We start from the raw sequence: 11,194 nt of genomic DNA on the forward strand, positions 1-11,194 counted from the left end.
AAACGTTCGGTGTATGTAGAGTCGTATCAGTGGCAGATTGGACTTGAGAGAATATTGATCTTACCTTTAGCTCCTTGTGGGTTCGACACTCCATACTTATCGCTTCCATCTTTGGAAATTGCTACGATGATTCCTTGCACTTGGGGATTATCAAATACCTATCATATTAGGACCAAATTCATAACTTGTACTATTTGCCATTACTATTAGGTTAATAGGTTAGTCCAAAAAAATGTTATATAATTGCATATAAAATATTCAAGATTGATAATATAATAGCATAGAACAATAAAAAATTATAGATACGTTGGAGACGTATCAGGGTGCTACTTAACTCCCTGGGTGCCCTGTGTGCACGGGGCTGATTTAGCCCATGCGCATGGGTCCAACGGGCAGAAAGCCCTACCGAGCCAAGAGAACTATAAAAAGCCCCTTCTTCCTCCTCCATCCCTAACCCTAATGTCTTGTTGAGCTCCACCATTGCTACACTCCATTTTGCTCAATACTCTCAATCCCTCCATCCAAATTTGTTGAAACTTTTGGGACTGGGAGAGCAAGACCCGATCTACACTTTGACTAAATCAAATCGCGTTTCCTGCAATATTCTTCCATCATTGACTTGTTACTCTTGGAGCTTGTGCTCCTAGGCGGTTAGAGGTTCCTCCGGAAGCTTCTTTGCTTGTGGTGTGCTTCGGAGAAGTTTGTAAAGCTGTGGTGGTCGCCTTCAAGACCAATCCCGAGTGATTCAAGACTCATCAACTGGAGTGACTCGGAAGAGATTACGGTGAGCCTTCGGAGGCGTTCCGGAAGCTTTGGCTCTGGCACCGCTCTAAACGGAGAGTAGCTGTTCCCCAAGAAAGAGTGAACTTTGGGATAAAATTCGCGTCCTTGTTTCACTTGTGGTTAATCCTTTTTGGCACTTTACTTTGCTTTGTTTGCTTGTTGATTTGCTAATTAGTTTGTTGCCTAGCATATTTAGCTTTAAGCTTGCTTGTCATATAGGTTGTGATCACCTAGTTGCACATTTAGTGAACCCTATTTATCCGCTAAACCTTAAAATTGACAAGGAAGATTAAAATTTGTAGTCTCCTATTCACCCCCTCTAGTCGACCGTATCAATCCTTTCAACTCTACATGTGAGCTTGGTCTGGTTTGAGGAATAATAGAAAACTGGAAAATAATTATGAGTTGCTACTTAATTGTATTAAGACAATATCCCCTGTTTATGCAACATGAAGTGACCGGGGTCGGAAGATCTGAAATAGTGATGAAGTATTCCTTCATTCGCCTGCATATTCCATATGAAAATGAGTCAATGAACATTTACTCTTCATTCCTGTTGCCGCTAGTAATTTATTTTGGAGGTGTGATAATAATGGTTTATGCCAATTCCAGCTAACTCCATTTCATTGGTGTTGGAATAAGCTACCGCGAATCCAACAAACTTACACTACCTATGAAATTAAACATGACTGCTATTCTTGATGTAATTGCCAAAATTGCAATCCGTGAACAAGTGTGAATTGCAATCCATCTTCAACACCAGCACACATCTAACGTCTTCTCCTCCTTCCTCCAAGAACCCCCAAAAGGGTCCAGCTGACGCCGCCTGTCGTGCCACTGAACACTGGTGTTACCGTTGGTCGCCGGCCCCGCCACTCCTCCAACACGTCGCTTGAGTGCTGCGCGGTGAGCTCAGGCGTGGGTGAGCTGCGATGGCAGGCGCGGGTGTGGATGTGCTACGACAGCACACTACCGTGGTGGGCGGGCTTGAGCGAGCAGGCATGTGTGCAAGTGTGATCGAGCAGGCAACGGAGAGCTTTGGCCGGACGCAATCATGAGCGAGCATGCAATGACGAGCTTCGGAGGCGTGCGAAGGCGTGGATGAGCTATGGCGGCGAGAGCCCGCGTTGAAGCATTCCTACCACACCAAGCAACGGGAATAGATAAAGTTGGACGAGTCAGGGGTAGTCTAGTCCTTTCATGTGCGTGTAAATGAAAAAATAAAAGAAAAAGAATAAGGGGAAGGAAATGACATGGTACTCTACTCGCAAAGCCCATATTAAGAGCGGCATTTTTGCAAAGCCGCATGTTCAAAGTGCAAATAGCCGATTTTCCCTATGCCCAATGTAGCCGTCGGCCCGAACCAAGCCCCCGACCGCGGCCGAAATCACTATTTTAACCCTTTTAGCAAACTTTGTCATAAAGTGAACTCGATATGAAAGTATTTCACGATCTAACCTTTTTAGAAACGCCATAGCCCGCGGCGTTTCTGCCCAACATAGCAACGCCGAGGTAGCTAGCACTTCCATCCAACAAAGAAACGCCGAGGTAGCTCGCGTTTCGGACCAGGTGAGAAACGCCATAGGCCTTGGCATTTCTTCGCTAGCACCCAACCCACTCGCTGCCTCGTCAGGGTCTTCCTCCTCAGCTGCCAGAGACGTCGGGCCAGAAACGCCAAGGCTAGCGGCGTTTCCGGCCTTCTTAAAAACGCCAAGGCAAGACACTACTCGGTAATCAGGGCCGCAACGCCAAGACGTATGGCGTTTGTTTCTTGGTCAGAAACGCCAACGCCTATGGCGTTTCTTACATGGTCCGAAACGCGAGCTACCTCGGCGTTTCTTTGTTGGACAGAAGCGCTAGCTACCTGGGCGTTGCTATGTTGGGTAGAAACGCCGCGGGCTATGGCGTTGCTAAAAAAGGTCAGATCGTGAAATACTTTCATGTCGAGTTCATTTTGTGACCAAGTTTGCTGAAAGGGTCATAATAGTGAAAAAGGCCCCCGACCGCCGGGGCTTATCCGCTCTCGGACCGTGCCTGCTTCGCTCCTCCTCAGCTCAGCTCAGCTCGCTCCCCCAAACTGCTACGCCATGGAGGCGGTCGCCGCCCTCGACGCCCGCGCCCTCTTCTCCCCTCCCACCGCCCTCCCCTCCTCCCCCTCCTCCCGCCTCCGCCTCGCCGCCCGTCCGCGCGCGCTCGCTGCCTCCCCCGCCTTCGTCGCCGCCACCCCCAAGCAGCGCTTCCTGATCCCCCACCCGGACCCCGCCGGTGGCCGCGGCACCAGGGATGTCGTCGCGATGGTACGAGGAGCTGCACTTCATCGCTGCTTCCTGGCTGAATCTGCACCATGGCTCATCCAGCTGGGTAAAGTGATTGCCGTCTTCTTGCTTGGCAGGTTATCCCGTTCCTGAGGGGAACAGCGTTTGAGCAGCCGCCGCCAGATTTGGCCTCGTTCCTTTACAAGAACAGGATCGTGTACCTGGGGATGTGCCTCGTGCCGTCGGTGACGGAGCTCATGCTAGCCGAGTTCCTCTACCTTCAGTACGAGGACGCGGAGAAACCCATCTACATGTACATCAACTCCACCGGCACTACCAAGGTCGGCGCTTCTGCTCCACCTATTGCTACATATGATTGTTGCTACAGAAATGAGCGTGTCTCCGAAACCTCCTTCTAGCCTTGATAGTTAATGCTTAGGTATGAAATGCACCTCAATTGAGGGTAGCCTGTGGAGTATGTGGATCTTTAATACCCGATTAGCATAATATGTTAGCCCGTTCAACTTCTTTTACTAGTCGCTGGATGATTCAGGTAGCATGCAGTTATGCATATTTTGTTGAAAATGATCATAGAGAGGTCAGACTTCGGAAGTTATAATGATCTAGAAAATGAAAATTTGCTTATATCTTCCACCTACAGTTTGTTAAGTTCTCTTTTTTCTTGCAGCACATTATCTATAACAACTCAATAATCTCCAATGTACTACCAGAATTTTGTTCTATTTTAGGTCTTCAGATTGCACTAATACATTTATCTCCTTATTTAGAATGGCGAGAAATTGGGTTACGAGACGGAAGCTTTTGCTGTATATGATGCTATGAGGTTAATTCCTGCCTACGTTCTTCCCCATGCTCACCTCTTTTTACGCATGTACTCCCTTTGTTCCGAAATAAGTGTTGTGGTTTTCGTCTGAACTAAAACTACGACACTTATTTTGGATCGGAGAGAGTACCTTTTTCTGTAACTAATTCCTCTAGATTACATCCCTCTTGTTGTTGCTTTGTGCTTTTTTAACCGATCATGACTTCTATACTACTCCCTCCGTCCCATAATGTAAGACGTTTTTTGCCACTAGTGTAGTGGCAAAAAACGTCTTACATTATGGGACGGAGGGAGCTGCTAGGTCTTTCTTCATATGAAATGTGCAAATGTTGTTTTTGACAAGCTGAAGGTATGAATACTGCAGGACCTCATTAATTGCATTTTGTTGGTAAAATTTGGAACCATCGCCCTTTAGGTTACATATAGAATTATCGATAGTCACAAATATGAACTTACTGTTACTGTAGATGAAGTTTAGAGCGATTTTGCCTTTGCCTTCATAATCATTAGTCAGGTGGACTATTTCTACGCTGTGTAGTGCAATAAATGATATCAGATGTGAACACATGCAGATTTTTTGTATTCAAACCTTCATCAAACAACAATAATATTTCTCCAACTTGTCCCCTTTTTTCGAGCCAGTGGGGGAACGACAACTGCGTCTGGCTCGGCTTACTCACAAATGTTCTTTACTATTCATGAGGAGCATTTTGTAGGAGTGTTAAAACATAGTGTAGAAGAGCGTTATGATTATTTCCCACATAGTTTACCCTCATCTTCGTAACTTCCATATTTCTGCCCATGTTCTCCGCAGGGTTGTTCGATGTGGAAGACTGGTTGTCACTGGTGTCTGGTGGAACAAGCCCCAAATAATCTGACCTTGACCCCTAGTGTGCAAGAGCCTAGAGTTGACATAGAAGAGAGGATAAAACGACGCACTTGATGCTCCCTCCTGACTAGCGCATGATCACACTATCTCTCCCCTAAGACCTTAACCGAGTCACAACCCCCAACTCCTTATTTCTAACTCATCAATTGCACCCAATTCACCTCTGATCAACTTGAACTGTGTTATGGACTGACACTATCTTTTTTTTTTTTGGAAAAGGGTAATTGTTTGGGACAAATACTATCTTTTTTGGATCAAATACTAGGTCACTTCTCCCATTCTGCGTGATTATTAATATAGGGTAATTGTTTGGGACAAACTGTGCATACATATTCAGCCATTGTTATGATCCGTGGCTCTGTGCATGCCAAAGCCATGCCAGCACTCCCTTGCTTCACAAATATATAATGATTTGGACACACGACAGCCTCCAAGACGCATCCTTGGCGACTGATTTATATGGAAATGTTTCTAGACGGCTATAAGAATATTATCACAGGCACATTCGCCTTAGCCTCCCGCTAGGGCGACTCAGGTGGCGCCAAAAAAACTAGCCGCCGCCAGCCCGCACTCCCTCCTCCCCTCCCCCCGTCGCCGCCGGGGGACGCCGCCGGTCTAAGCCCGGGGGCCGACGGCGGTGGCGGAGGACATCACCTCTCTCCCGCGTCTCTGGGGTTGTGCGGAGCCCCGATTCGTATGGAGGCGTGCCCGATCCGATCTACGGCGCCGGCAACGGGCGTGGCGGCGGCGCGCCATCTGCCTTTGGATTGGCGGCGGCGGCAGCATGGAGGGCCTGGTGGTGGCGTCGGCGGCACCTCCGGTCAGATCTGTTCTGGCCGGTGCAGCCAGCGGTGGTGGTCATCTCTTCCGCCAGAGGTGATCGGCCCGCGGCTGGGTGGTTGGATCTCCAGATTCGTCATCTAGTCCCGACTACGAGTCAGGGAGACAGTTGCCGGTGAAAACCGAGCCGTTGGCGGGCGATGGCGACGTTTTGCGCCGTTACCTCGATGAAGTCAGCGTTGTGTAACTGTTGTCGACCCACTTGTGCTGCTTCGGGGGAAACCCTAGGATCTGGTCTTCCAGATCGGACGATGGAGGTACTATGGTGCCGTTTCTCTCTTGGGAGCATCGTTTGTGGAGCAGCGCTGGAAGACAGGGACAGGAGGTGGAGCGGCTTCCTCTTGCACGAAGCTTCGGTGGAGCTGTCAAGTCATGCCTGGCCGACAGGTGCTACTCTGAGTCATGCCTGCTTGGCAGGTGCTACGCACGACAGGTCTTTCAGAGTCTTCGTGTCTGGACGGACGAGCGCAGGGCGGTGGCGCCATTGGGCGCCGTGGTGGCGTCAACGGATGTCCGGATTGGCAAGGATGATGCGGATCTCTCCTGAAGATGGATCAGTGGTCCGATGATGATGGCGGCTCCTAAAACGTGTGCATGTGGTGTGCGCTTTAGGTAGGCTGCACCGGATGTTGGCCCCGATACGTTATGTGGATGGATCGGCGACGACACCGGTTTTAGATATGGGGAGTGAGAGCACTCCACATTATCGAGTGTGCAGGTGTGAGTGGTGGCTTCGGGTGGATTGATGTATGTTCTTGTGAGTCCTTTGTGGAATAATTAATAAAGATGGCTGCATGCATCGATTGATGCAGAGGCCGGGGGTTTAACCTCCTTCTCTAAAAAATAAAAAATGTTTAATATGGTTATTTTTTGTGTGGGAGATTCAATATGGTGAATATACTGTTACTATTTTCATATCGACAATCTCAATAATTTACATATTTTGTTCTTCAAAGTTAGGAAAGTTGCGTTGGCGCATCGGTGAAGCTGTTGCCTTGTGACCATGAAAACAGCCTTTGTAGAAATGTAGGGAAAGGCTGCGTACAAAAGACCCAAAGTGGTCGGACCCTTCCCCAGACCCTGCGCAAGCGGGAGCTACGTGCACTGGGTTGCCCCAAGTTAGGAAAAGTTTGACTGCATGCTCTCTAAGGTTACATAGTAGAATAGTCCAATTAGTGTGTTTTCCATCAATTGGTAGGGCCTTTTTGATCTGTAGAATTCCATAGACGCAGGAGTAGGAAAACCATATGATTGCAATTGAATGCATCTTGCTTAAGTTTTTGTTTTGACCGGGCATCTTGCCTATTTGTCATAGGATTTTTTCCAAGATGTATGAGTCAACACAAATTTTCCTATGAAATAGAGTGGAGAAAGCCCATCGAGAAATTCATATGGATTACAATCCTACAAATCAACAAACATAGGAAAATTTCTTAAGGATTAAGATCCTCTAAAATTTCTATGGAAGTTCTTTGGATCAAAAGGTCTTTAGCGTGCAAGGTTTTACTAGCTGTACTATTCTATTGCTAACTTTTTTTTAAGACTTCCATTATTTTAAGAGCCATTGTCAATGCCTTGTTCCCTCATCCAAAAAGATATTCTCAGTTCTTAATCATGTCTAAAGATATGCATGTATCCTAGCAATTCCAGCAATACTTCTGCAATGCCGTCTTATATGTATTCACCAAATGCAGGTATGTCAAAATTCCAATTTTCACACTCTGTATTGGCAATGCATGGGGAGAAGCTGCTTTACTCTTGGCTGCTGGTGCTAAAGGTAACCGTGCCGCACTTCCATCATCGACGATAATGATGAAGCAGGTTATTTCTCTTCCTTTTGTTGATAGAGATAACATATAATTTCTATCTTAGATGGTTATACTGCACACGAGTAGTTAGATGATGACGGCAGAATATCGTATTATATCCTTTTTTGATTGTGGTACGTCCATGCACACAGGGTATGGATATTGCCATTCTCTGCCGTGTTGGAATTCACATGCCCCTTCATCGGATTCCAATGCATTTTCTTGGCAATGTTGGCCAAAGCATGTCCGACCAAATTTTTCGATAGCTCTTCTGAAAAAAATTGATAGCTAAAATATTGGCTTAGTTTGCTTGGGCACCAAAAAACACGCCGATACTTCTTTTGTTAACACACTTAGCTGTGTACAAGATCCTTATTCTTGTTTATAAATATGAGGCCAGATTATCTTACTCTTCTGACCTGCAATGTGCAGCCAATTGGTCGATTTCAAGGTCAGGCAACAGATGTTGACATAGCGAGAAAGGAAATACGAAATGTGAAGATAGAAATGGTACTTTTCACTCCTTCCGCAAAGAAAGAGCTGATAACCTCAGTTTTGAAGTCAAACTAATTCAGCATTATTTACCGTTAACATGTTCATATTATTCTAGTTACCACGGACTCATACCAACTTGTGCAATTCTAGACTCCTATTTTCTTCAATTCTTTGTTTTTTGATAATCAATAGCAGCGGCAGTAAGGATTTTGTTTTACAACATCCGCTCTATTATTTAGAAATAATAGAGCTTGCCACAGTCACAACACATGAAGTATACACTAGTTCCCTGTGTAGCATTCCTTATATCAATCTCATTCATAGTTCCTGGCTTGAATGAGCTCTCAGGAAAACACAATTAAATATTTGATAATCTTTCATTAGCACTACAACCTGCATATTTTAGAAAAATCTCTAGGGTGTCCACATGCTATGGAAATATAGGCTCATGACTTCGGGGAGAGGACAATGGTTGCTGTCGTAGGGGATCCCTGTTTGTCTAGAGGGCCCTGGATCCTGAAAAATAAGCATTTTTCTAGGAATAGAAGAAAATCAGGCATATTGTCCATACAGGGATGTAGAAATATCAGTTTATGGTTATATTTTTGCTTCCTGTCCTGGGAAATGATAGTGACATCTCAATATTTAGTCATTCCAACAGCGATCCATGTAAAAAAAAGCATGGTCACATGCAAATTTACTGGAAAATACCTGATGTTGGCAACAATTTACTCCCTCCGTTCCTAAATATAAGTCTTTTTAGAGATTTCAGTATGGACTACATACGGAGCAAAATGAGTGAATCTACACTCTAAAATATGTCTATACATCTGTATGTAGTCCCTATTGAAAACTCTAAAAGGTCTTATATTTAGAAACGGAGGGAGTAGTTGCTTTGCATAAGTATGGTGTGGCCTCATATGGTCTTACTATTTTGTACTGAAATGATGATAAAACCTTGGGACTTGGAAGATGTTTGTTTGCACTGTTTTCATCCACGATACATAGATCACACTAATTGACCACGAAGAGTGAAGGGAGATCCAATTATTCGAGGCCATTGGTTTGGTATAATGAGTTGTCGGACTCTTCTTTGTGCTGTTCAGGTTAAGCTGCTGTCAAGACACATTGGTAAACCAATGGAAGAGATTGCTCGAGACATCAGGCGGCCTAAATACTTCAGCCCAAGCGAGGCAGTGGATTACGGTATCATTGACAAGGTATGCTCTCACGAATTCCACCCATTGCGAGCAAAATGAACCTGTTTTAACAGCAACTCATCATTGTAACGACATTGCAATTCTACAGGTGCTGCACAATGTGAAAAGCCAAACAGACGCCGGCCTCGTGTCTGAAGTCAAGAAAGAATTAATTTAACAATGGGGTGTTACACGTAGGCGTATTTTTGTAGCAAGATTTTTGGATAGGCAAATGCAATGCAGAAGTGTTAGGCTGGGGAGTTCTGCTACGGGATTGCCGTTTTGATTTCGTGGCTCAGTAATGCTCTTGTTTCTATGGTTGGGTCGATCTGGTTCCTTGAGCTGTGATTCCAAATGGTTTCACTTTCAGTCTTGTTTCTCTGTGTCGTAGACATGTACTCCCTCCTCCCCATATTGACCGTAGCTATGATTAAAACTTATTCACGTCAGGGAGTTTAACTTAAACATAGGACAAAAACTTTGCGATATGGCAATGAAAAATTCCACATGGAAAAAGTCGCTGAGCTCAACTATAGCGAGCCGAGCCTCTCAGCATTATGGCTTCCACCCACAATGTTTACGATTACGATGTCAAATTTGCCAACATCATTAGCATTTAACATTAGTGCTAACTTGTCATTTTCTCTCCGATCTAGTCAATGCCAAATGTCAACTACTCCCTTCCCAGGGAGTAGATGGGACACATCATTGGTAAAAGAAAGATAAATGCTCTCACCTCTACCATCATAATTCTACTCAAACTATCCACGCTCCCACCATAATTTATTTACGCTCGGACAAATTTGGCACCGGAGCATCTATACTTTGCTCCGGTTCCCAACTTCTCTAATACTATGATATTGGGGTGCACAGGAATCACTCCTGTCATGGTCGTGTTAGGTTTTGGGTACTTTCTCCTGACCCTGGCGTCCCTCTCGGGGAGACATGGGGAAACCCTGTTTTTTGCGCCGCCGGCCTCCCCTCGTCGCTCCCCTCCACCTCGCCGCCACTGTGGGCCGCTGCCGGGCAAAGCCCGGGCAGTGTCCGTGGCAGCGGGGACTCTCCCGGCGCGACCCCCTCCTCCTGGCCATGGTGTGGGTGTGAGGGAGTCTTGGATTAGGGGGTCCTCGAACAACCGGACTGTATACGTATGCCGGACTGTTGGGCTATGAAGATACAAGATAGAAGACTTCGTCCCGTGTCCGGATGGGACTCTTCTTTGTGTGGAAGGCAAGCTTGGCGATTCGGATACGAAGATTCCTTTTTCTGTAACCGACTTTGTGTAACCCTAGCCCCCTCCGGTGTCTATATAAACCGGAGGGTTTAGTCCGTAGGACAAGAACAATCATAATCATAGGCTAGCTTCTAGGGTTTAGCCTCTACGATTTCGTGGTAAATCTACTCTTGTAATACTCATATCATCAAGATCAATCAAGCAGGAAGTAGGGTATTACCTCCATCGAGAGGGCCCGAAACTGGGTAAACATTGTGTCCCCCGCCTCCTGTTACCATTAGCCTTAGACGCATAGTTCGGGAGATCCGCCGATTTTGACACCGACACTGGTGCTTTCATTGAGAGTTCCACTATGTCGCCACCATAAGGCTTGATGGCTCCTTCAATCATCTACAACAACGCCGTCCAGGGGGAGTTTTTCTCCCCGGACAGTCTTCGTATTCAACGGCTTCGCACTAAGGGCCAACTCGCTTGGCCATCTGGAGCAGATCGACAGTTACGCCCCTGGCCATCAGGTCAGGTTTGGAAGCTTAAACTACACCGCCGACATCCGCAGAGACTTGATCTTCGACAGATTCGAGCCTATGACAGCCACGCCCCGCCGCCACGATGAACATGACCTAAATCTGTCGTCATATGGTGTGCGAGAGATGGCACCTGTAACCGCACTTGCCCTAGATCCAGAGCAGAGCGCGCCATCCGAGGACGGGAGGCTCAACCTCACCACGGAGGCCGCGGACTCAACGGCGCTCGAGCCGAATACCGACCTGACCTCCAACGAGGCCTGCTCGGAACCTCGGACTCGTCTCCGGCTACAGGCTCCGAACCGCGTGAATCCACACCCATC

At 46.5% G+C, this 11,194-nt stretch overlaps 1 protein-coding gene across 1 annotated transcript; it reads left to right on the forward strand.

The window, feature by feature from the left end:
• Positions 1 to 2,807: 2,807 nt before the first annotated feature.
• Positions 2,808 to 9,482, forward strand: LOC123069679 (ATP-dependent Clp protease proteolytic subunit-related protein 4, chloroplastic). Its single transcript, XM_044492603.1, has 7 exons — positions 2,808 to 3,080; positions 3,176 to 3,379; positions 3,827 to 3,882; positions 7,306 to 7,432; positions 7,852 to 7,929; positions 9,021 to 9,134; positions 9,223 to 9,482. The coding sequence occupies exons 1-7, from the start codon at positions 2,871 to 2,873 to the stop codon at positions 9,289 to 9,291; spliced, it is 858 nt and encodes a 285-aa protein (XP_044348538.1). The 5' UTR covers positions 2,808 to 2,870; the 3' UTR covers positions 9,292 to 9,482.
• The last annotated feature ends 1,712 nt before the right edge of the window (positions 9,483 to 11,194 follow it).

The sequence above is a fragment of the Triticum aestivum genome, chromosome 3B (genome assembly GCF_018294505.1).
Source record: "Triticum aestivum cultivar Chinese Spring chromosome 3B, IWGSC CS RefSeq v2.1, whole genome shotgun sequence".
Taxonomy (NCBI): Eukaryota; Viridiplantae; Streptophyta; class Magnoliopsida; order Poales; family Poaceae; genus Triticum; species Triticum aestivum.

What these genes read in the sequence shown, in the direction of transcription:
- LOC123069679 (XM_044492603.1), top strand. Translation starts at nt 2,871, where the DNA reads ATGGAGGCGGTCGCCGCCCTCGACGCCCGCGCCCTCTTCTCCCCTCCC. An exon ending in CCAGGGATGTCGTCGCGATG is followed by an intron (nt 3,081 to 3,175) that starts GTACGAGGAGCT and finishes CTTGCTTGGCAG; the next exon opens with GTTATCCCGTTCCTGAGGGG. An exon ending in ACTCCACCGGCACTACCAAG is followed by an intron (nt 3,380 to 3,826) that starts GTCGGCGCTTCT and finishes CTCCTTATTTAG; the next exon opens with AATGGCGAGAAATTGGGTTA.